The sequence below is a fragment of the Canis aureus genome, chromosome 6 (genome assembly GCF_053574225.1).
Source record: "Canis aureus isolate CA01 chromosome 6, VMU_Caureus_v.1.0, whole genome shotgun sequence".
NCBI lineage: Eukaryota > Metazoa > Chordata > Mammalia > Carnivora > Canidae > Canis > Canis aureus.
In genome coordinates this window covers 11197501-11220836 of record NC_135616.1, presented here as the reverse complement: position 1 = coordinate 11220836, position 23336 = coordinate 11197501, and the positions used below count along the sequence as shown (strand labels likewise).

The 23336-nt window shown below is 34.8% G+C and overlaps 1 protein-coding gene across 4 annotated transcripts in view; it reads right to left on the bottom strand.

Moving 5' to 3' along the window:
• MYOM1 (myomesin 1) overlaps positions 1 to 23336 on the bottom strand; it is a 136687-nt gene that overhangs the window by 55963 nt on the left and 57388 nt on the right. For 3 of the 4 annotated variants that reach the window (XM_077900166.1, XM_077900167.1, XM_077900165.1), the window contains exons 12-19: positions 21757 to 21956; positions 19938 to 19994; positions 15115 to 15239; positions 10395 to 10578; positions 9437 to 9611; positions 7513 to 7634; positions 6025 to 6312; positions 3920 to 4116 (exon numbers count right to left, since the gene is read on the bottom strand). In XM_077900166.1, the coding sequence (XP_077756292.1) occupies positions 3920 to 4116; positions 6025 to 6312; positions 7513 to 7634; positions 9437 to 9611; positions 10395 to 10578; positions 15115 to 15239; positions 19938 to 19994; positions 21757 to 21956 (1348 nt within the window). The remainder of the gene's footprint in view (positions 1 to 3919; positions 4117 to 6024; positions 6313 to 7512; positions 7635 to 9436; positions 9612 to 10394; positions 10579 to 15114; positions 15240 to 19937; positions 19995 to 21756; positions 21957 to 23336) is intronic. The other variant, XM_077900168.1, reaches the window with a different exon arrangement.

Genomic DNA, 23336 nt, shown 5'->3' with positions numbered 1-23336 from the left:
CATTTTTAAAAACCTATTCTGAGATACATAATTTAACTGTAGCACACCAAACAGAGAGTAAAAATATTAAAAGCTGTCTAAAAGACAACACTCAAATAAGCAAACAGACTAAAAGCTGACATGTCAGTGGCAACACTGAACCAAAAGACAGTGGAATTATACCTTCCAATTGTGAAAGAAAATAACTACATTATATAATGTTTTATCTAGAAAAATATTTTGGAAAATGAAGAAAAAAGTTATTTTCAGATGAACAAAAGTAAAAGAGTATGTGTTTTCAGAATACCCTAACTAAAGAACATTCTAAACTATTTAATTTAGATGAAAGGAAAGTGTTCTCAACTAGAAGGTCAAAAATGTGAAATTAAAAGAAAATAAAATCTTAAATAAAATAATTTACATAAATCTAAGTATCGACTATAAAACATTAATAACATTACTTTTGGATTTAAAAAATGACTTACAAACACATACACAATAGCATATAAAATGGGACTAGGATAAATGGATTACAGTATTCTGAGGCCCTATTTTTCTCAGACAAGGTTAAAACAATAGAATTCAGACTGTTAATTTGCTCACTATAATTTTTAGAGTAACCACCAAAAACAAACACTGGAGAATTTATAGCTTTCAAGGTAGTATAGAGGGGGAAAGGGCATGGCTAAAAGGTGAGGGTAAGAAACCTATTCAAAAGTAATCAAGTAAGGACAGAAAATGAACAGAACAAGCAAACAGAAAACAAAAATAAAGATGATTGGTTTTACAAAAAAGTGGTAGTATCATTAAATACCCCAGTTAAATGACAAAGACTCTCAGGGAGGAAAAATACCCCACCCTATGATTTTTAAGATATATATATATATCATATGATATATATATATATATCATGAAGTTAAAGACAGATTGAAAGTCAAAGGATGAAAAATTATATACCATACAAACACCAACCAAAAGAAAATTAATAAATTTATATTAATAACAGACGATAGAGACTTGAAGGCAAGACATATTGTCAGTGATATCAAAAGTCACTTTATATGCATCTAATAACACCTCTACAAAATATATAAAGTAACATTTTAATTGGGTGAATTTTATGATCTGTGAATTATATCTCAATAAAGTAAGATTATCCTGCAATTTTCCCTTCCCGTACTATCCTTGTCAAGTATTTTTATCAAATTAACTCTAGTCTCAGGGTAATTTCACTCATGAACATAAAAGCAAAAATCCTAAACAACAATAAGTAAAAAAAAATCCAGTAATATATAGACAGAATATACATAATGTCCAATTTGGATTTATGCCAGGAATGCAAGGTTATTTTAACATTAGATAATTACTAGAATATACCACATTAAAACTAAAGGGAAAAATCATATAACCATCTCAATGGATTCAGAAAAAATATTTCATAATTTTCATTAATTCTTAACTAGGAATAGAAGGAAACTTCCTTTAGCTGATAACAGATGTCTATCAAACACTGATAGTAAATATAATATTTAATGGTGAAATGGTGAAATGTTTTCCTTTAGATAAAGACCAAGTCTAGAATGACCAAGATCACCACTTCTATCAGTATTTTGTTAACGATTTTAAGTAGAAAGTTAAGAAAATAAAGCAAAAAATATAAAATTTGGGAATGAAGAAGCAACCTGTCATTTGCAGATGATATGATATACAGGAATCAAAAAGAGCTCATAGGTAACATAGAAATAATAAGAAAATTTAGCAAAAACTTATACATAACAATGACATGTAAAATCAATACATAAAAATGAGGTATATTTCTCTATACCAGCAATAACAAAATGATATAAAAACAGACTATTTAAGCACCAAAAACATGTAATACCTATAAATAAATAACAAATGATGTGCAAAACTTCTCTAGAGAATTATAAAGCTTTATTGAGAAGCTTTAAAGACCAAAATAAATGGAGAGAAATATCATGTTCATATATTAGAAGAGTTCATATTTTAAAGATGTCAATTATTCCTCAATTTATTTATGGATTCAATGCAATACCAATCACAATTGTAAAATGTTTTAGTTTAATTTTATTTTATTTTATTTGTTGTGTTTGCTTTTGCTTGTCTTGTTTTTTGGTAGAACTTGGTAACCTAATTCTACAATTTATATCAAAGTGCAAAGGACTAAAAACAGCCTAGGAATAATAAACTAAACTGAGATAACTTGATCTATCAGTTATCAAATTTGCTATAAAGTGGTAATGATTAAATTAATGTGGTTCTGGTCCAGTGATAGACAAACAGACCAGTGGAACAAAATGGAAAACACAGAAGCAGACACATGCATCAAAGAAACTTGACACATGATACAAATAGCCTAGAAGAATAGTAGAAAAAAGGGCAAACTTTTCAATAGATGGGACAACTGTTTCCCTACAGGGGAAAAATGAATGTTGACCTTTATACCACAAAGCAAATGTTAAGTCTGGCTGCAATAAATTTGATATTAAAATTAGTGTTGTTACCATAAGGAGAAGAAAATACTAACCAATGAGCAGGAAAAATAGACACAGCCTCCATAGCTACCAAGGATTTTAAGCTCAGAATATACAAAGAACTTCACAAGGCAGTAAGAAAATCTATTAGAAAAATGGGCAAATCTTTGTGCAGGCATGTTATAAAAGATTTCAAAATGGATATTATATATAGCAAAAGATGTTCAGATTCATTTGACACCCCGATTGTCAAAACTGAAAATGTGTGAATATACCAAGTGTTAGGGGAATGTGCAACAATGGGAATTCTCATACTCTTCAGAAAACCAGTATAGACGTATCTACTAAAATTAAAGATAACAGATTCTCTGGCCCACCAATTCTGCTTTTAGGTAATAACCTAGAGAAACTAGTGCATATACATGCCAGCAGACAAAAATGTACAAAAATGTTCATAGCTACACTGTTTGATATAGCTATAAATGTGAAAATACTGAAATATCATCAATAACTAGATTGAAAAGTATATTGTGAGACAGTCATATAATAGAATACCATACAATAATGAAGTCATAGCTACACATCAACATAGAAGAACTTTAAAAATATGATTTTATTTTATATATTCTTGTTTTAACTTCTTTATGTATTCAGTATGTGTGTGATATTCCATAAATTTTATTTTCTTTTTTTCTTTTTTTTTTTTTTTTGATATTCCATAAATTTTAAATGTTAGATTTAAAACCTGTGGCACTGAGTTGGGGAAAGCATCATTCTCCCAACCTCATCCTGCTCTTGCTCTCACAGCATAGGGTTCTGGGAGTATTAAGGGGGGTGACTTTCCTCTAGCTAACAATACTCCAAAGAGAGGAACCATAGTTATGGCATCAGTAAAACCCTTCAAGTACTCTGAGATGGGCAAAGCAGTAAAAAGAAATGTGTGGGTAGACACATGTCAATCATCCCTTCGTGGCCATCAGAGCCACTATAATGGGGGACACTTCACAGGTGGTGAGCTGATGCTGGCCATCAGGTCCATGTCCCTTTATCCTTTGTGATTTGAACACTGAAAGCTAAAACTGCAGTCTTTTGGATCCTGGGACTCTTGAGCTAGCAGCACATTGGTTATAGATATTTTGTTTTGAAATAAACATGAATTCTTACCATAAGTATACATTTCATAGTAAATATTCTAGGAAGTTATTATGTTTATGCATATGAATCAGAAGATACAAATCCTTCCTGGTCAATCAGCGTACTTCTATTTACCCTGATATATTTGTGACAAAAATCCTGTCGTTGTAGACAATGGACACTGGAGAAATGATATGAATCATTTATAAGCTGCTGGGTGTGGGTGTGGGTGTGGGTGTGCGTGTGTGTGCAAGCAAGCATGTCATCATCATATATGTGACACTCCACACTACAGAAGGTCACACATTTACCTTATATGCCTCATCACTGACAGCTTTGATGTTGGCTTCTCTCCATCTTCCTGGTACTCCATCAATTACCTCACGATAGTTTACATAATAGCCAGTAATTTCAGCTCCTCCAGTCTTATCTGGTTGCTTCCATCCAAGAACCATCGAGTCACGAAAACTTTCAAGACAAGTGATATCACAGGGTGGAGATGGTGCCGCTGTTGCAATATGAATACCAAGTAAGTAGAAAGAAATGCATTTATGATTTTATGTACATTAAACTTGTTTCATTCGTGCCACCTGTGAGGGCACTAGGGTCTTGCAGTATAAAACTAAAGTGTGAAGACTAATCAGTAACTTGGCACCCAATTTGGTGTATGAGAAAAAAAACCCACATACAGTAAAAAAGTGCACTGCAAATATTATTCCAAAGATAAAAAGAACCTGCTCTCCTACTTCCACAGAAGAATAATTTTTGAAATACTAACAGCAAAACAGTGCAATATTCTGAAAAATGATTCTATTCCCCAGAAGAAGAAATATTTTTCACAAGATACATATTTTTGTTTCTTAATGTGGTTTTGTTTTTATTTGATCCTTGAGGAAAATGAAGTATGTATATCAATTTCTGCCTCAATGTGCTTATAGAGAATTTCCATGTTATTTCCAAATGGTTAGCATTTCACCATTCAGGCATACATACCCTTGTGAGACCTTATAACTAAACAAGTTCTGTCTACGCACAGAAAAAATCTTATTTCAAGCTCAGCTAAATGCCATCTTAAAAAATTTTTTTTTAAAGTAGGCACAATCTGCCATGTGATTTTTCTCTTAGTATATAATACCTTTTGCTGCATTATTTTTAACCTGATGTTGGACTATTATTTATATGGTACAAAATGCTAGACAGCTGTCACCGTGTTTATTATTTCCTAGCCAGAAAAATATCTGGAGGATGCTTTAAAAGTCTTGTTTCATTTATGTGGCTTTGCTGATCAACTTCTCCCCCAACTAGTAAATAATGGTGTTTGATAAAGAAAGAGAGGGTCAGGTGGTGGAAAGAAATCCATCCAGAGGTGCAATGACATGAAAAAGACTTTTCTGAATATTGATTTGGATTACAGGGAAAAAAAAGAACTACTTATTCTTATTCAAAAGATTCTTAGAACAATAAAGATTTTTTAAAAATAAAATACATTTGTTTCTCTCTCCTCTCACCAACCTCCTTCATTCTTTACACTAAAAATGTTCTCTCTCATCTCTTTCACTCTTCCTATTACAGAGACATATTGAATGAACTCTCAAATGAATATCCCATCTTGAGTTGAAGGTACAATAAAGGTTAAAAAAAATAGAAGTTATAGAAGTTGGAAGTGGAGTAGTAATAGGAGATGGATGAGAGGCATGCTACAATGCTTATCATTTCATTTTTATTTGATAAGAAAACACTGTCACCTAGAATATATAAGCCACAAGTATCAAATATCCTATTAAGAAAATTCTGACCTTACTGATAAATAGTCTTAAATAAATCAGTTCTGGGAATGTGATTCACATAGCCCAGAATTTAGCTTTATGTGATGATTGTAATTGCCTGTTAAACTTGTCATGGCACATCAAAGAGATACTATTACTTATATTTATTGGAGTCAAATATGAAGGATAACTTGAAAACCTGAAGATGAACAGCAGTAATAACTACGGTCCTGATAAAATGTGACTTCTTTGAAACATATTTTTCCCATACATGTATTGAGCATGAGTATTTCCAAGAACTCTACATGGGCTGTGATTATCAAATCCTTTCTCCTCTCAGCTCTAATTTTCTTAGCGAAATGAGGCCAATGGTGTGTCTGCCTGAGAAACCAAACAGGGCTCAATAACCAAATCACTTTAAATATTCTGCTGTCATTAAGCACAGTGAAGTATGTATAAAAGCCAAACTCCCCCAAAGTTACTTTTACAACTCATTAGACAAAAGTACTGCAAATGGATAGCTGAAAACATGTCAAATGAAGAATAAACATTGATGAAAGTGAACACAGAGATGGAAGAATGTGATCTCGACAATGAGGTGAGGACACTGATGGAGACAGATGGAATAGTCGTACTCTTTCGAATCTCACCTAGGTCCTTCTTCTTTTTCAGAGGGTCAGACTTACTTTTCCCCTTAAGGGCTGCCTTCTGTGGTGATGGGGTAAGCTCTTCCTGAACTGTTTCACTTACTTTACTCACTTCTGTTTGGCCCAGGTTGTGAGCGCTACTGAGTAGTGAAGGTTTGTTAAGTTTGCTACCAAGCAAAGCATTTTTCTTAAAGGCTGGCTGGGAGGCTTCATGCATGCCTCCCCTGGAGTCTGTTAGTCCACCAGGTGTATCATTCAGTTCAGGCCACACATCTGGAGACACTCCTCCCCCTACAATCACCAGATAACAACATAAACACTTTGAGCCCAGACACAGTACAAATTGCTCTTACTTAATAGAACAAAGGGGGAAAGTATTAGCCCCACAAATAGAACAAAAGTCATCTTAGTTTAATGGAAATCACTCAGCTTTTCAAGAAATATGGAAAGCATACATTCCAAAATAATTTATGCCAAGGAAACATTTCAACTTCTCCATATTCTGGGAAAAGAAGAAATAAGAACAGAAAACCACAGACAGAACAGGAACCATTTTGATTCACAGAACCCAAGTATATATAAGAAAAAAAAAAACAAATCTCTGACATTTTTTTAAAGATATTAAGTCCTATTGTTCAACAGAATGACGGGAGGAAAAGATCATAAAGTGCACAAGACATACATTAAAGACCCTGATTTTATAACAGAATTATGTACATTACTGAAATATTAATGGTCTGTACCTCCCAACCTCAAAAAAATGTTCACTATTGTCCATAAATACCATAAGGAGTATTAAAAAATAATATGGCATGATAACCAAAGATAACTGATATAAAATAATCTTTCCTTTCAAATATGTGTTGCTCTATCACAGACTTCATTTTTGGTGCTCTGAACTACCTGGGTCCCTTCCCTGCTTTATCTAAGATTGGGAGGCACATCATGTACATACATACAATTACTTTATTACCAGTTTTATTCTGTTGGTTACTTTGCAAGCAGAGATGTAGCATATGATTAAGCAACCACGTGTGTCTTGCACAAAACTTAGAGGAGTTTATAAAAAGCATGTTAATATATTGTTAGTGAAAACAAGCCAGGCTTTGTCACAGGTGAAATGGCATTTAGGTACAAAATGATCTGTGTTACGGGTGATATACCACTCCAAGGAACTGGATGGCCCTTCACATTCCCAGGATGAGCACGAAGTTAGAATGGAGTTTCACACAGTGGGAAATATCTGAGGAAACTCAAACTTGTGAAGATGACAAGGCTACAGATGCACAGAATCTGGATAAGTGATGAAGATCTGTAAAATAATGGCTATGGAAGGTTAGCTGTCACCTGGAGTCAGAGAAAATGGTCATCTGAGGATGGAATCATCAAGCAATTCTAGAAGCTTTAAACAATTTCTGGAGAGCGTGGTATCTTCCTTTATAACTTATAAAAATCCATTTTTAACTACAAAGTTATGCATAAGGAACTTACCAATAGCAGCTTTTACTTCTATTGCTTCTGAATCCTGTGAATATTCACTAAGTCCAGCTGCATTAACTGCTCTGACCCGGAAGATGTAACTCTGACCAGTTGCCAATCCATGGCAAGTAAATCTAAAAGGAAAGGAAGTTTCAAAAATTTTTCCTAGGGATAGGGGGAATTAGACAAGATGGTTTTAGCTTAACTGAATGATCTGGCTTTATAAAAACAATTCATTTTCTAATAGCAAAAAGAATAAGTACAGAGATCAGGTAATGTATGTGCTTTGGACAGGAAGGCAGCTAATTAAGGCAATTTTCTAAACTCACCCTATTAACACAGAGTCCTCCTGGCTTTCCCCTGAATAAGTACCTTAACTTTTCTGAGCCTTTGTGTGTTTATTAGTAAAATTGGGATAATATGTCTTCATCATAATTTTTTGTGTAAAGATTGGCCATAAGGTATTTAAAGTATCTATTTCAGGGCTTAGCATTGAATAAATAATAGGTGGTATTAATACTAGTAATGGCCTTTTCAAGTATATACTTAGGGCTATAAGGCATTGGCTGCTCTGTGTTATAGGGCCTAGGCACTGCTTCTAGGCATGGCAGGGAAGGTATAATTACTTGAGGAATTACACTAGAATCTGAAAATAAGATGAAATATGGATTACCATTTAGATATAAGGACCCAGTAATGAAGTGTGAATCCATGGGCAGTTTCACACATAAAACAACCTCACTTCTTAATAGCTATTATGGCTATAAATAGCCATTTCATGAATCACTGTAACATTTTAATCCATCCTGAAGACTATAACCAGAGGAAATAACAGGTCTGCTAATGACTCTATTACCATTAGTAATGTTGGAATATTTAATGAAGGCAGTCATAAATTAGGCCAATCCTTTAGGTCAGCTCAGTTCAGCAAATATTTATTGAGCACTTCAGTGTTCCAGACACTGAGCTAGATACTGTGGACACAAAGGTGAATAAAAAATGGTGCCTGTCCTTGAGAAGCTCCCATCTGTTTGTGGAAAGGCAGACCTTGTCTAACCCTCTATAAATATTTCTAAATGGTCCCAGGAAAATGCTGGGAACTCAGAATAAAAGCGAAATGAACAGATGAATCTCTTGCTTTCTCCCATTAATTGATTTGCCTCTATTCTTTCCTGTTCTGCAAAAGAAACAACTCATCCTATGGGGGGTCCTTGGACTTTGAAGTGGCCATACCAGAAGCTCTCTAACAAGCTCGTTTGACAATTTGGGAGGCTGGAATTCTCCTCTCAGACTGGTCCTAAATCAAAGGAGGCTCAGAGTTTGGTTGCAGGTCAGAACTCATCATCAACCTGCAAAGCTGACTGACAAAATATTTGAAAGCAAGAAAAAGAAAATAAACCTCTTCATATTAGAAACAGATATAAAGAAGTGGCAAGATATTGTGAATGTCTTTTTGTTAGTGTTACTCATTACTACTAGCACCAAGTTTAACCATGTTCAGAATTTGTAAATGTTGATATTCTTTTCCTATTCGTTTAAGATGCCTTAGGGGCACCTGGGTGATTCAGTTGGTCAAGTGTCCAACTCTCAATTTCAGCTCAGGTTACGATCTCAGGGTTTGTGAGATAGAGCCTGCTTAAGATTCTCTCCCCTCCCCCTCACCACCACACCTTTCTTAAATAAATAAATAAATAAATAAATAAATAAATAAATAAATGAAATGCCTGAGTACTTTATGTCAGTCAAATATCTAGCAGAAGATTATGTTCAATTTTAAACTCATTTGGATATTTAAGGTATTGTGTTTTTACAAAATCTCCCGTGTTAGATGTTTGTGCTGCTGTCTGGGTCAGTGGTTTCATTTCCTCTTCAAAGCTCCAGTGCTCTAGAGTCAGAAGGCTCCCCACAGCACCTCCCACCCCAACACTGCAGTTACCGTGAGCCTTTCACAGGATTGTTATTGCAGGGCTCCCACTTGCCAGAGCCGACAACACTTGACTCTATGTAGTACCCGACCAGCTCCTTAGCATCTTTGGATTCCTCCCATGAAACTATCACTGATGTGTCTGTATTTCTGCTTGGGATGATTTTGCCTGGGGGCTTGGGGATATCTGATAAAGGAGGAAAATGATGATCAAACTCAGGGCAGTTTTTAAAAATTCATTCTTATCACATATGAACAAACACATGCATATATATTTTTATATAAGTAATCATGTCAAGTGTACTATTGCTTTATTTTATATATATATATATTTTTTATTTTATATTTGTTAAAGCAGAAAATAAAAAAAAATACGTTTGGAGGCAATAATGATACACTAAATACTCCAGGAAAAAAAATACATGAGCAATGCAGTTGAAACTCTTGGAGTTTACTTTTCATGACTTCATAATTCATAATAATATAATAATGAGTTTTTAAAATGTCTCAGCCAGGTACAGTCAATTAAATTAAATTTATAATGTGAAAGGATGTCATCACTTTTACTTCTGGATATATACTTCCTAATGAAATTAGAAATTTACATGTGAAATTAAATTATTTAAATTATATTTATAATATGAAAGGATGCCATCACTTTTACTTCTGGATATATACTTTCTTTTTTTTTTTTTTAATTTTTATTTATTTGTGATAGTCACAGAGAGAGAGAGAGAGAATGAGGCAGAGACACAGGCAGAGGGAGAAGCAGGCCCCATGCACCGGGAGCCCAACGTGGGATTCGATCCCGGGTCTCCAGGATCGCGCCCTGGGCCAAAGGCAGGCGCCAAACCGCTGCGCCACCCAGGGATCCCCGGATATATACTTTCTAATGAAATTCTTGCTTTGGAATTTTTCTTGAACTGAAGTAAAGTCAGTTTACAGTTGTTCAACCAAACTCTTTACTCACCAAGTTTGTCCCCTACAACGGTCACTTCGGTTGCCTCTGAAGGCTCACCAACTCCTGCTGAGTTAGAACAGCGGACACGGAAACGGTAGGATTTCCCTTCAGCCAGGTCGAACAGAGCAAAGCGGGGAGACTTCACAGGGAGCTCTGTGTTCACCCGCTGCCAGTTTTCTGTTCCTGCATCACACTGCAGCCCAAACAGTGAGATCCATTTACAGCACAGCAAGAATAGATGGGAACTCTGAGCCAGGCATTTAGCAGTCTTATTTCTCAGTCAACAAACTACTTACCTGCTAGGAGTTGAACTGGAGAGGAAATTTGTAGGAAATGGGGCTGAAGCATCTGTAGTCCATAGGATTATCTAAATCAAATATGGCTTTGGATTGTTTGACAAATTTGCTACTTTAATACTGCACTGACTTTATCTACTAAGATCATCCATCTACCTATGAAAGACTTAAACTTATTCAGAAGACAGTGTGGGGTCAGATACTTTTCTAATTCTTAGGGCAGGTAATTAGATTTACTATGCTATATAAAATACTTAAATTTTCATTGTTATAAACTGTTTTATTTTAATGGAATGTCATTTAATGACTTATAATCTCATTAGGTCTGTACTCAAATACAACCTCCTCAAAAAGGCCTTCTTGATCATTCCCTCCCTCCTATCAAAGAATCTAAAAGAGTTCTTTGCTCCTTTCTCATCACTCCCTATCCCTTATTCTCCTTTATTATTTTGTCAAAACACCTGTATTCGAAATTAAGTTATTTATTTGTCATCTCCTCCATTGGAAAGTAAATTTCAATGAAATGAGTACAGGTAATTGTCATGTTCACTGCTATACCCCAGAGCCTAGAATTATATCTGGCACATAATCAAGAATTATCTTTTTTTTCTGAATAAATGAATTTTTAAAAATTCTGAATGAAGTTAATGAAAGATAAAGATGTTCTTTTTTTCTTCCCTATATTTGAAATAAATGATGGAAAAACTAAATTTAAAGCAATTAAATGTTGGAATTAAAATGATCTAGAGTGACTCTGAAATCCTTGAAGGATAAGGATATGGTGTCTATTTGCACTTTAGTAGAGAATATAGTGAGAAAACTATCATTAGACAGTAATCTTTTTTCCCCACCTATTCGAATTCTCAATTCTGCCCTAAAGTCAGCAGAAGTGATTTTACTTGAGAACCTTTGGAAATTTTCAAGAGACTTTTCCAGAAATCCAAACCTTATGATACAGTGACCAGCTGTCAAGGATGATATGCTGTTGGGACCATAAGAATACTAATATATTGCTTGGCATAAACTTCATTGACTTTGAAATGGGAGGCAATGTGGCATGGTGCAAAGGACCCAGGGGCATCCATTGAGGTCTTAGCTTTGTTCATAACAAGATATGTGACCTTGGGAAAGTCACATGAGTATCCTTTGGTCTCAATTTCATCATTTGTAAAATAGGCAAATGTGACAAGGTAACCTCCAAAGTCCTTTGTAGAATCTTTCATGATGGTGTCATTGTGTGTGGGAGGGTAGAGAGAATAAATTGCCCCTAAACAGTGAATCTGCGGCTAACTGGGGGATAAAATTTTCCCAGACATTTAATCTTTTAGTTTATGGCTTTGATTCATTTTGACACATCTCCCCTGGGGAACATATAACAATTATCAGTCATTTATACTTTCATAGTAAAAATAATAGCTGCCTTTCACTCTACTAAAAGCTTTATGCCATTGTAACTCTTTAATCCTCTCAACTATGCTCTGAATTAAGTACTGTGGGGGTAGCACTGTGATTATCCAAGTTTTTCCAGAGGAGAAGACAGGCTTGGGAAGATTGAAAGGCAATGATGTGTATTAACTGGATACAGGAGATGAAAACTGAGCCAGATTGCCTTGGTTCAAATCCTAGCTCTGTCTCTAACTGTGTGACCTGAGCAAATTATATGCCCCACTGATGCGTGAATTTCCTCTTCTGCAAAATAGGTGTGATGAAAATAAGAGTATTTCCCTCATAGAGTTGCTGTGAGAATTAAGTGGGTGCACATGTGCAGAGTGCTTAGAGCAGTGCCTGGTCCTTGGTAAACATTGGCTCTTTTCATTCCTGCTTGCAGAAAGAGAGCTATCAAGTGATACAATCCTTGCTTCTGACAGGACCAGATTTTTGATAGGGGAAGACATAAGATATCTGAAAAAACTGAGGCTGAAAAGAACTCAGTAGGATAGGAAGGCTGGGAGCACTGGAGACCAATTTATCCAATTCTCTTGCTATTAAACCTCTCAATATCAACCATTTCAGGGCTCACAGACATGGTGTAACTGGGTATAAGCTGTAGCTATGACAGGTGAGTTTGTGCTTTATGAAGATGCAAATTTTGGTAAAAAGTTCTGTAAAGAAGTGCAAGCTCAGAGGTAACTGAAGAAGCAGCACTCCCTGGGCGTGAACATTCTATGGATGAAAATATGCTGCAGGACGAGAGCACGTGAAACATTGCCCTTTAGAAAGGTCAACATGTTAGAAGTGGCTCATCAGAAATAACTTGAGACTCAACTGAGTAGAACGGTATGAGGATTGGATAGTTCTTCTGTAAATGTGCCCTAGGTCTCTGGACATGTTCTCCTCCTCCCCCAATATGTCAACATCCTGGGCCTTTTGTATATGTCAGTGGTGCCTATATGGGCCTCTCCATTCACACTGCACTCATAAATGTTCCCTCTGTTTTATATTAATAGGTTTGCTGGTGGGAGAACACTTACATTTTTAATCACAGACTCATATGTATTTAGGTCTAGGGGAGTTATAGATTTTCTTGGAGAAATTAGAGTTTATGTGACCAGAGGAAATGTTCAACAAAAGCCAAAGTTGACTCATCTGAAGAAAATGCCTCAGTATTATGTTGTAACTATGTTATTATTACAGAAAAGATGGTAATTACTGTCACAGAGCTTATTCAGAACTCTTTTCCTGTGGAACATTTCAAAAAGATTCAGTGAAGGGTATGTATTAAGCACACTAGGAAACAAATATTTTCCACTCTAGTCTTGTCCTCTATTAAAAAAAAAGAAAAAAATTTAAGTCTGAAATAATGTTTAAGTTATATTTAATTTGAAGCTAATATCTAGAAAATATACAAATTTATAACAATAAAAACTTTTAATATTATTTTGGTAAAATCAGGCTCTTTTGAAAGATGTCCATATTGCATATTAAAGAGATAATCCATTTTATTGTACCAATTTGCTAACGATAAGGAGAAGTGAGGGATGTTCCTCAAAGACATGAGCTAAATGTCTTTATCAAGGAAATAAATTAAAAAATTTATTAATTAAAGTTGGAAAACCACAGACCCTAGTATTTTTAATGCTAGTATAATTTTCTCTGATGATCTGAAATAACTAAAAGGCCATAAGATATCTGAATATTACTTTTATGTTGTCATCTAATTTTCAGATGCTTGGAGGTACCTATATATCTATGATATCTAGGTAATCTCATAATAATTGTCAGGGAAGGTGACCTAATAGATGTTCTGATATTGAATGATCAGAATAGCTTTAAGGATGAAAGAGAAAAGTTCTTAGGAAAGCTAACTAAGCTACATAACATTTTTGCCAAATAAAGATATTTTCTATAATTTTGCTATGAAAGTAAAATGTAAATGATAACTTATCATATTATCACAAAATTTTATAAAAATAAAATACACAAAAAAGTACAGCCAATTGTTTCATTCACTGTTCTTAAAAAAATGGTGCATGCCTGCCAATAAAACATAAACATTCTTACCTATAATTTAAAATAAACTTACTTTTGATTCATTTTTTTCAATTACATCTTAATCAAAACTTTCTTAACAAATGGACTTTGAACCTCATTTTAAGCAAATTCTCTTTAAATGCCCTTTTCCTGTGGCAATTATGCCTTGCCTAGCAGGTTGTTCCTCCTCAGTATCTGAACTTGCAACTAGGCACTTCCCCCAAATAATGTCCTGTGCAAAACTTGGCTCTTCTACATTTTCTGGGCAGAAACACTTACTACAACTGCACTCAAAGATGGGTATGTGATAAATTCATATGCAATTATCATCATTCCACCTATTTTACACCTTCATTGTATGCTGCCCTAACATAATTATAACAAAATTGTAAGATATTTGAAGGAAAGAACTAGCCAGTATCTCATGCTGTTTTCTGATTCCTGACCCCACCCTACTATCTGCACTTAGAGTAGTACTAGCTGAGTGCAAGGCAGCATGTAAGGACTTTCTCTCTTCAACTCTCTAGCTATTTGACAGTACTCTGAAAGTACTGTAATTTTTATTCCTCTGGCTCATCTACCCTCATCAGTATTCATTTTTCACTGTGGAAAACAAGTTGTAGAGAGATGAAAAGCCATTACTAGAGCAAGGAAGACAGAGAAAGTGTCTAGAAAACAGTGCTATATGAACAATCTACAGTTTCAGGAACATTTCTCTTCTTAAAAAGGTTGTAATTTAGGGTCTGTGGACCTCTTAGGAGTCTATGGGTGAGCTCCAGGGATCCATAAACCCCTGAACTTTCAGATAAAGTTCTGTATAATATACATTTTTTTGTGAAGACTGTTCGTAGTTTATAAGGAAGGGTTTAAAGAATACAGGACACAATGGAAATTTAATCTCTCTTTCTTTAAAGAAATCTTTAGGAAAAGACAGGGTAATAATGTTGATCCCAGAGTCTTACTTTTTCCACAAAGTACAGAATGCCCTCATGGCCACGTTGGCGAGGGGGCTTCCAACTGAGCACCACATAGCTCCGGGTGGCCTCTGTGACAGAGAGGTCTGTGGGTGGCCCAGGAACAATACCCTCTGAAAAACAAGGAAAAGTGAAAAGCACACACTCTGGGAAGCCAAGCATATGCCAAGAGTCATAGATGCTTCTCTCCTACTGGAGGAAGATTAATTACTGCTCCACAGTATAAAGAAGTACCTCATCTCTGAAATTCTTCCTAAAACATTCATTCATTCATTCAAAGCCACAATTTTACTTTCTTTGCTTGACAATTTTGATTTTCTTACTGGTCCTAAAAAACAGTAATGACATAAGTTATATTTTCTGTACATCCTATATCAGCTTTTTATAGAATATCTTTTCAAGGGTGTTTGGATAGCAAACAAACTTGGAATACAATGACAGTATATTCTCTAGGGCAGAAACTTGACTTGTTTTCTGATCAGCATAATAAAGATAATGTCCTTCTCCAGAGAAAGCTTGGGTTGATTTGTTAGCAGCCTCCTTATAATTACAAGGTTTGTCAGACGTAACATACATCTACTGTGTGTACAGCATCTATCTGTGCTGCTCCATATCACCCTGTGGAACTTGGCAGGGGGACAATGCAAAGGAAAGTAATGAGAACATGAAGCTCATGCCATCTAATTGTGCTGTGAGTTATAGAATCCTTTGTCTCTGACCTGGAAATCTTTTATCTTTTGCCAGCATCTATGAAACTGTGGTATGAAACATATTGGTTTGTAAATAAGGTAACATTTTATATCCTCCACAGTTCCTGACATTAGATTGACCCTTCCACATCAAATAACTAAAATACCAAGCAAAATACATGAAACAACTGTTAACAGACATTGGATATTAGCTGGCTTAGGACAATGATTCCCAAAAGAAGAGAAACAAATTAGGTGAACTCTACCATTGTCCTAGCATATTGTCTGGAGATAATTTCAAGACAGCAGCTCAGGAAGAGGAATCCAGGTAGAGCCTGGCAATATCCCCAGGTTGAGGAGAAGAAGCTGGAATTCTAGGAAGGGCAAGGTAACTATGGATAGAGTCACAAGGATGAATACTGGAGGAAAGAGCTGCACAGAAAGGTAGGCTTCAGAGACCTTCAGAGGGTCCCTCTGGAGTGTTCATCTGAGTATCAATTAGCAATCAATATGAGGGAACCACTTAGGCTGCAGAAAACTCACACAAGAGAATTGGGAGAGAACAATCTTCAAAGCTCTCATAGGGCCTGGGAGAGTCCATATTCCCATGAATCAGAGTGAAAATCTCCTAAAATTCACAGGCATCTAGTGGAGTGCTACTCAGAAGGATATTGTCTCTGTAGTATGGCCAAATTATCCCTAGACTAAAGTCTGTTCTGATTTCACTTAACAAAAGCAAGCCTTGAAAGGTCAAATCGTTTCCCCAGAACAAAGCTGGAGAGCTTTTATAAAAATACAATAATATCCAGCACCAAACAATGTAAATTAAAAATGTCCGGCATCTTGTGAAAAGTTATTAAATATACAAAGGAGCAAGAAAATACAACCTTTTCTGAAGGAAAAAAAAATCAATCAATGAAAACAAAACTAAAAACGTCACAGATTATAGAATTAGCCAATAAGTATATAAAAAGTTATAAAAATATTCTGTATGTTCAAGAGGGTAAAATTAAATATGTTAATTAAAGACATGGAAAACATAAAATAATATAAATTGTTCTCAACTTCTACAGATAGAAATTACAAAGTTTGAAAACAAAACAAAACAAAACCCATACACTGGAATTCACAGTAAGTTAGACACTGAAGAAGAAAAGGATAGTAAAATTATGACACAGACATAGGAAGTGTCTGAAATAAAACACAGAAAGCAAAAAGACTGAAATGGAAAAGGAACACAGCATCAGTGCCTTGTGGTTTCAAGTGGCATGTAATTGGAGCTCCTGAAGCAGAGAAGAGCAGAGATACAGGAAAAGAAAAATGTTTAAAGAAATAATGGTGAAATATTTTCCAAAGCTGATAAAAATTAAAAACTCACAGATCCAAGGAACTTGTATACCCCAAACACAGACACATGAAGGAAACAACACAAATGCATATCACAAACAAATTTCTCAATCCAGTGATAAAGATAATCTATTAAAACAGGTAAAGAGAAAAAGACATGTACTGAGGGACAAAAATAAGAATAACAATAGTCATTCTTACAGCGCAGATCTGCACTACAATGGACCTTCCTTTCTAAAGTATTGAAATCTAGAATTCTATAACCAATGAAGATATATATTTCAGAAATGAAGATGAAATAGTGACTGTTTTAGACATACAAAAAATAAAATAATTCATAACCAGCAGGCCTGCACTACAAGAAATAGCAAAGAAAATGCCTCAGGTACAAAGAAAATGATATCAGATGGGAATCCAGATCCACACAAAGAAAGAAAGAATAGAAACGATAAAAATGTGAGTGAATATTGAAAAGTTTTTTCTTACCTTTAAATTTCTTTTTTGTTTGTTTTTTTTTAATTTCTTTGAAAAATAAGTGACTATTTGACCCAAAATAATAACACTGTATTGTGCAATTTATGATATATATGCAAATAAAATCCATGCAATAGCAGCACCAAGGCTTGAAAGGGGAAATGGAATAACACTGTTTTAAGTTCTTACACTATACATGAAGTAGTATAATATTACTTGAAAAAGGTTGTGATACGATGTCTATTAAAATTCCAAACTACCATAATACAAAGAATTATAGCTAATAAGATAGCATAGCTAAAAATGGAATAATAAAAAAAATTTCAATTCAAAAGAAAGTTAAAAAAAAAAGAAGGGAAACAGATGGAATAGATAGAAAAATAGCAAGATCATAGATTTAAATCCAACTCTATCAATAATCACACAAAATATAAATTCTTCAACCACTCCAATAAAAAGGCAATGATTACCCAACTGGATAAAAAAAATCAAGACCCAACTACACGCTGCCTACAAGAAATGCAATTTAAAGACACACATACATCAAAAGTAAAAGAATGGAAATCATATGTCATGCTAACATTAATAAAAGAAAAAAACTGGAATGATTATAATAGTATCAGATAAAGCAGATTTCTAAGCAAAAAACATTATCATGGATAAAGAGTGTCACTTTATAATAACAGAGAAGTCAATTCATAAGAAGATAAAATAATTAAAACGCTACTACATGTAATAAAAAGCCTCAAACAATATGAAGCAAAATCTGGTAGAACTGCAAGAAGAAAAAATAAATCTACTATTTGGTCAGAGATTTCATCATTCCTCTATCAATTGATAGAACAAGTAGATAGAAAATTATTAAGGATATAAAACACGCAGTTAAAATCGCAGTAGGTTTTTTATTGAAATTAATAAGCTGATGTTAAAATTTATGTGGAAATGCAAAGACAGAATAGTCGAAACAACTTTGGAGAAAAACAATTGAGGACTAATACTACCTAATTTCAAAACTATGAAGATTTTTTTTTAATTTTGTTTGTTTCTTTACTTATTTAAAACTATGAAGCTTTTAAAACCAACAGCAACAACAACCTAAAGGTATAGTAATCTAGATAGTGTAGTTGGTGTAGAGAAAATAAAATTGACCAATAGAGATTCTAGAAATAGACACACAAATATGCAATTGATTTTGATGATAGTGCCAAGGCAATTTAATGGGAAAAGGATAATCTTTTGAACAGATTGCTGAAACAATTGGATAGCCATATGTAAAATTATCATGATAATAATGATGACAACTTAGACCATTACTTCACAAAATATAGAAAAAAATAATAATTAAAAATGGAGCATAGATTGAAATCTAAGAGTTAATGCTGTAACATTTCTAGAAAAAACAGGAAAAATATCTAAGTAAACTTGATTTGGCAAAGATTCAAATATGATGCAGAAATGGCAATATGCACATAAAAAGACAGCCAACAGTATTAGGGAAATACAAAGTAAGATCACTACACTCACTATGAAATACCACTACTGGTGACAATGTGGAGGAACTGGAACTCTCATACTCCTAATGGGAATGTAAAATGGTACAAACATCTTGGAAACAGTTGACAGTTTCTTTAGAAATTAAACATACACCAAAAAAAATTTAAACATACACCTATCATATGACCTATCTGTCCAACTCTTAGGTATTTATCCAAGAGAAATGAAAGTGTATGTCCATACAAACACTTTAACAAGGATGATCATAGAAGCTTTTGACAGTAAATGGATAAAAAATTGAAGTGAACTGATACATACATCAACATGAATAAATCTCAAAATAATTATGCTGAGTTTAAGAAAACCAGAGGAAAATGAGTATAATTCCATTTATCTAAGAGTGTGGAAAATACAAACTAGAGTGACATAAAGCACATCAGTGATGTCCTGGAGATGGGCAGAGTTAGGAGAAAGGAATTACAAAGAGGCAAGAGGAAATTTTAGGGGTGATGAATATATTCATTATTTTTACCATGGCCGAGAGTTTCACAGGGGTATACACATGTTGAATTTGTCAAATTGTATATTTTATGGATATCAGTTTACTCTATGTCAATTGCACCTCAATAAACCTTGTTTTTAAAAAAGTGATTCTCTGAAAGTATAAGTTACTTTATGATCTCCAAATATTTCAGAATGTTCCTTCCAAAACATCTTAAATAATATACACTGTACTCTCCACAAAAAAAGGCAAAACTACATGGCAAAACATTGGCAATAGTATCTGGGGAAAAACTGAGTTTTTACCTGTAGGCTCCTCTTCAGTGACAATGATCTGCCCAGTCCACGGTGCTGAAGGGCGACCTGAACAGAGAGAAATGTAAAGGTCACAAAATTCATAAATGCAGTTCCAACTGCACTCATAAACTGGCCATAATAGTCACAAATGGGTTTGGTACTAGTTTACTTACAATATTTTCCTAATGAATCTTACTGAGCATGTACATGGTGTAAGGTCTTCAAGGAACTCACAATCTGCTAGAGAACAGAGCCCATCTATTCGAAGTCAACATTTCTGAAATTGTACTTTCACAAGTAAGGTAAATCACCTATGTTCATTTACTGCTCAATATAGACCTCTGGAAACATGTACGTTCTCTCATCGCTTTTTATGAGATAACATGTATTTGGGGGAAATGTTTCTGGAACAACTGCAAGCCCAGTAGTTATGTATCTGCAATAATGAAGCTGAAAGAGAAAATGGGAGCTAATCCTATAGTACAGTTCAATGAAAGCAATTTCTTTCCATTATATTTTGAAAAGCATTATCTACAAAGGAAACCAGTTGAGATCTAGAGTAAGGAAAATGGGTGAGATGGGCAGGAAAAGAGGAAAATCCATTTAAATTCATTTAATTCATTTATTCATTGAAGAAGAAATTCATTTCTGTATTCTCATAAGTAACAGAAAGAGAATGGTTCAACTCCTACGTTAGCAACAAATTTTCGCCATAGTTTGTACAAAAACAGGTGACATGCAGGATAGCCTATTTTTAATGCAAACAAGTCTTATTTTCATTGGAATTTATAAAAGAGGAGTAAATGAAAGTATGAGCTGGAATTAGGAAAAAGGGAGGGAAGTCAGATAGTAAGCAAAAAATAGAGGGCAATCAAAGAACTTGATTAGAAAAAGTCTCCAGAGAAAAGATATTTTACTTAGTTTTTTATGATGCCATACATGTACTTAAGGTAAAGAGTAACACTGAGTATGACATAGACCAGTAGTCCTCAACTAGGGTAATTTTGCCACTCAGGGACATTTGGTAATATCTGGAGACAATTTTGATGGTCACAATGGGGGGGAGAAGGAGCGTTATTGATATCTAGTGGATAGAAGCCAGAGATGCTTCTAAACATTCTATAGTTCACAGAACAGCCCCTTACGACAAATAATTAACATCTAAAGTGTCTATAGGGTCAAGTTTGAAAAATCTGGTATGGACTGAAGTGTTGATTTCCAATAATCTTTTAATGTCATTTAATGGTCTCTATTACTGAGGATGCATATGGGTTCCCACAAAACAAACGCAAAGCATAATTCATGTACCATGGTTTTGACACTAAGAATTGGAGTTTAAATATATGAAAAGATTTTTCACTGTCTAATATGGTAACTCAAGTATAAAGATATGTCATAAATGCATTTTTCTTTTGATATAAAGAAACTCATTGTGTTGAAATATTAATGCTCTAGTGGGCAAACTCTAAGTTAGGAAATTTACCTTATAATTTTAAGAACTAAAAGAAAAGTATATTTGTGGTGTGCTAATAAAATGAATAAAAATGCTTCCTAGGCTTTTATCATATTTCATTTCAAACAGAATGCCCAGAGCTCTGTTTTACAAAGAAATTTTTTTGAATCAAATTAAAATAAGACAGCCCTTAGTGAAGAGATGAGTCAAAAAAAAAAATATTGTTTTTGTTTTTGGTTGTTTTTCCCCTAGGATTTTCTGATGGATAAAGGATTTCCTATTCTCTTCTCCCTCTAGTGGAAGGGGGAGGAATAACCTTGCAACGAGTTCTAGTGTAGTTACACAAAAAAGAAAAGAAAATTGAAAAATGCTTACTTTTAAGTCTTGCTTTCTCAGCTGGATCCAGAGCAGCCACAGGCTCAGAAACTCTAGATGGTAGACCTATTCCATTTTTATTCACAGCTCGAACTCGAAATATGTAAGAACGACCTTCTATCAACCCAGTGACTGGAAAACGAGCAAACTTTACAGGTGTGTCATTGCATTGAGACCAGCTATCTGTGCCCACCTCACACCTGAGGGAAAGAGAGCGGTCAGCAAGAATATTAAAAGAAGTATGTCTAAATGAATACCTCCAAAGCTGCAAACCCGCCCAAGTGCTTCAGATCTCCCTATAAAATACCTAGCTCAAGTGTGGTTCAATAGTTACTTAATTGCAAGCACTCAATTCCACTGGATTGCAGTACTTCCTCCTGAATAATAAAGAAGCCTCAGATCCCTCCTAAACACACATACTTCCTTTAAACTCCCTAAAAGCAAGCAGCTGAGGGGCCTGGTATGCTAAGCAGGAGAATTTTGGGGAAAAAAACAGAAGCAGCAACAGGTAAGTATATACAGCTTTACACTGGAGAGACTGAAGGGGAGGATTCCCTAAACATCTCCCTGGCTGACATTTTCAATTCCACCACTGGTGACTTCTTTCTTTGTCTTCTTTTTGCACTTTCTTTCAAATATAAAACTACTGGGGGCACCTGTGTGGTTCAGTCAGTTGAGCGGCTGCCTTCAGCTCAGGCTGTGATCCTGGGGTCCTGGGATTGAGCACCGCATCAGGCTCTCTGCTCCAAGGGGAGCCTGCCCCTCCCTCTGCCTCCCATGTCTGTCTCTCATGAATAAATAAAATTTAAAAAAAATAAATAAAAGTTCTTTTTGAGAAAGCTAACATCTTAAATATACTTAGGTATACTGTAGTTTGGAAAAAGCTCACTTTTTTTCTTAAGTAATCACTATATCTGATGTGGGGCTCAAACTCATTACCCTGAGATCAAGAGTGACATGCTCTGCTGATTGAGCCAGCCAGGCACCACTGAAAAGAACCCACTCAATGCTCATTACATGCTGTGTGAGTAGAAGGGTAAGGAGAGTATTGTAATATATTTGTTTCTTAACAGATGAAATTGATGAGATGCAGGGAAACTCTCAGGCCTAGCTGGGAGAGATTATGGTCTTGGTACTTTTGATTTCTAACTAGATGCTTTTACAGCAGTTGGGGTGGAGTGGTCACATGCTGGGAGATAAAGATGGCAGCTCATATTATGCTAATGGCCTGGGTTAGGGGCTCAGTGTGTGATTTAATTATCGGCATTAGGATTAAGTAACTCATCCATTTTAATGGGTAGAGCACCAAACTTTTAGTTTATGTCACTTCCCCAACATGGCTCTATGTCTAAAATGTCTAATTCCCAAATAATTTGCATGTAGGAGGGGGTTTCAATGTCAGGGCAAAGGTGGTCAGGGCAAGAGGTTTCTCTTTGTTTCCTCAGTCTCACCCTTCCATTCTTACAGACAATGGACATTTCCTCAACCTTATGTTAAGTGCTATCAAATATGGCTTCAATCCCTGCCTTCTAACCTTAAATCTTGCCTTTGTAGAAATTCTGAAGCTATTATGAGTAGGG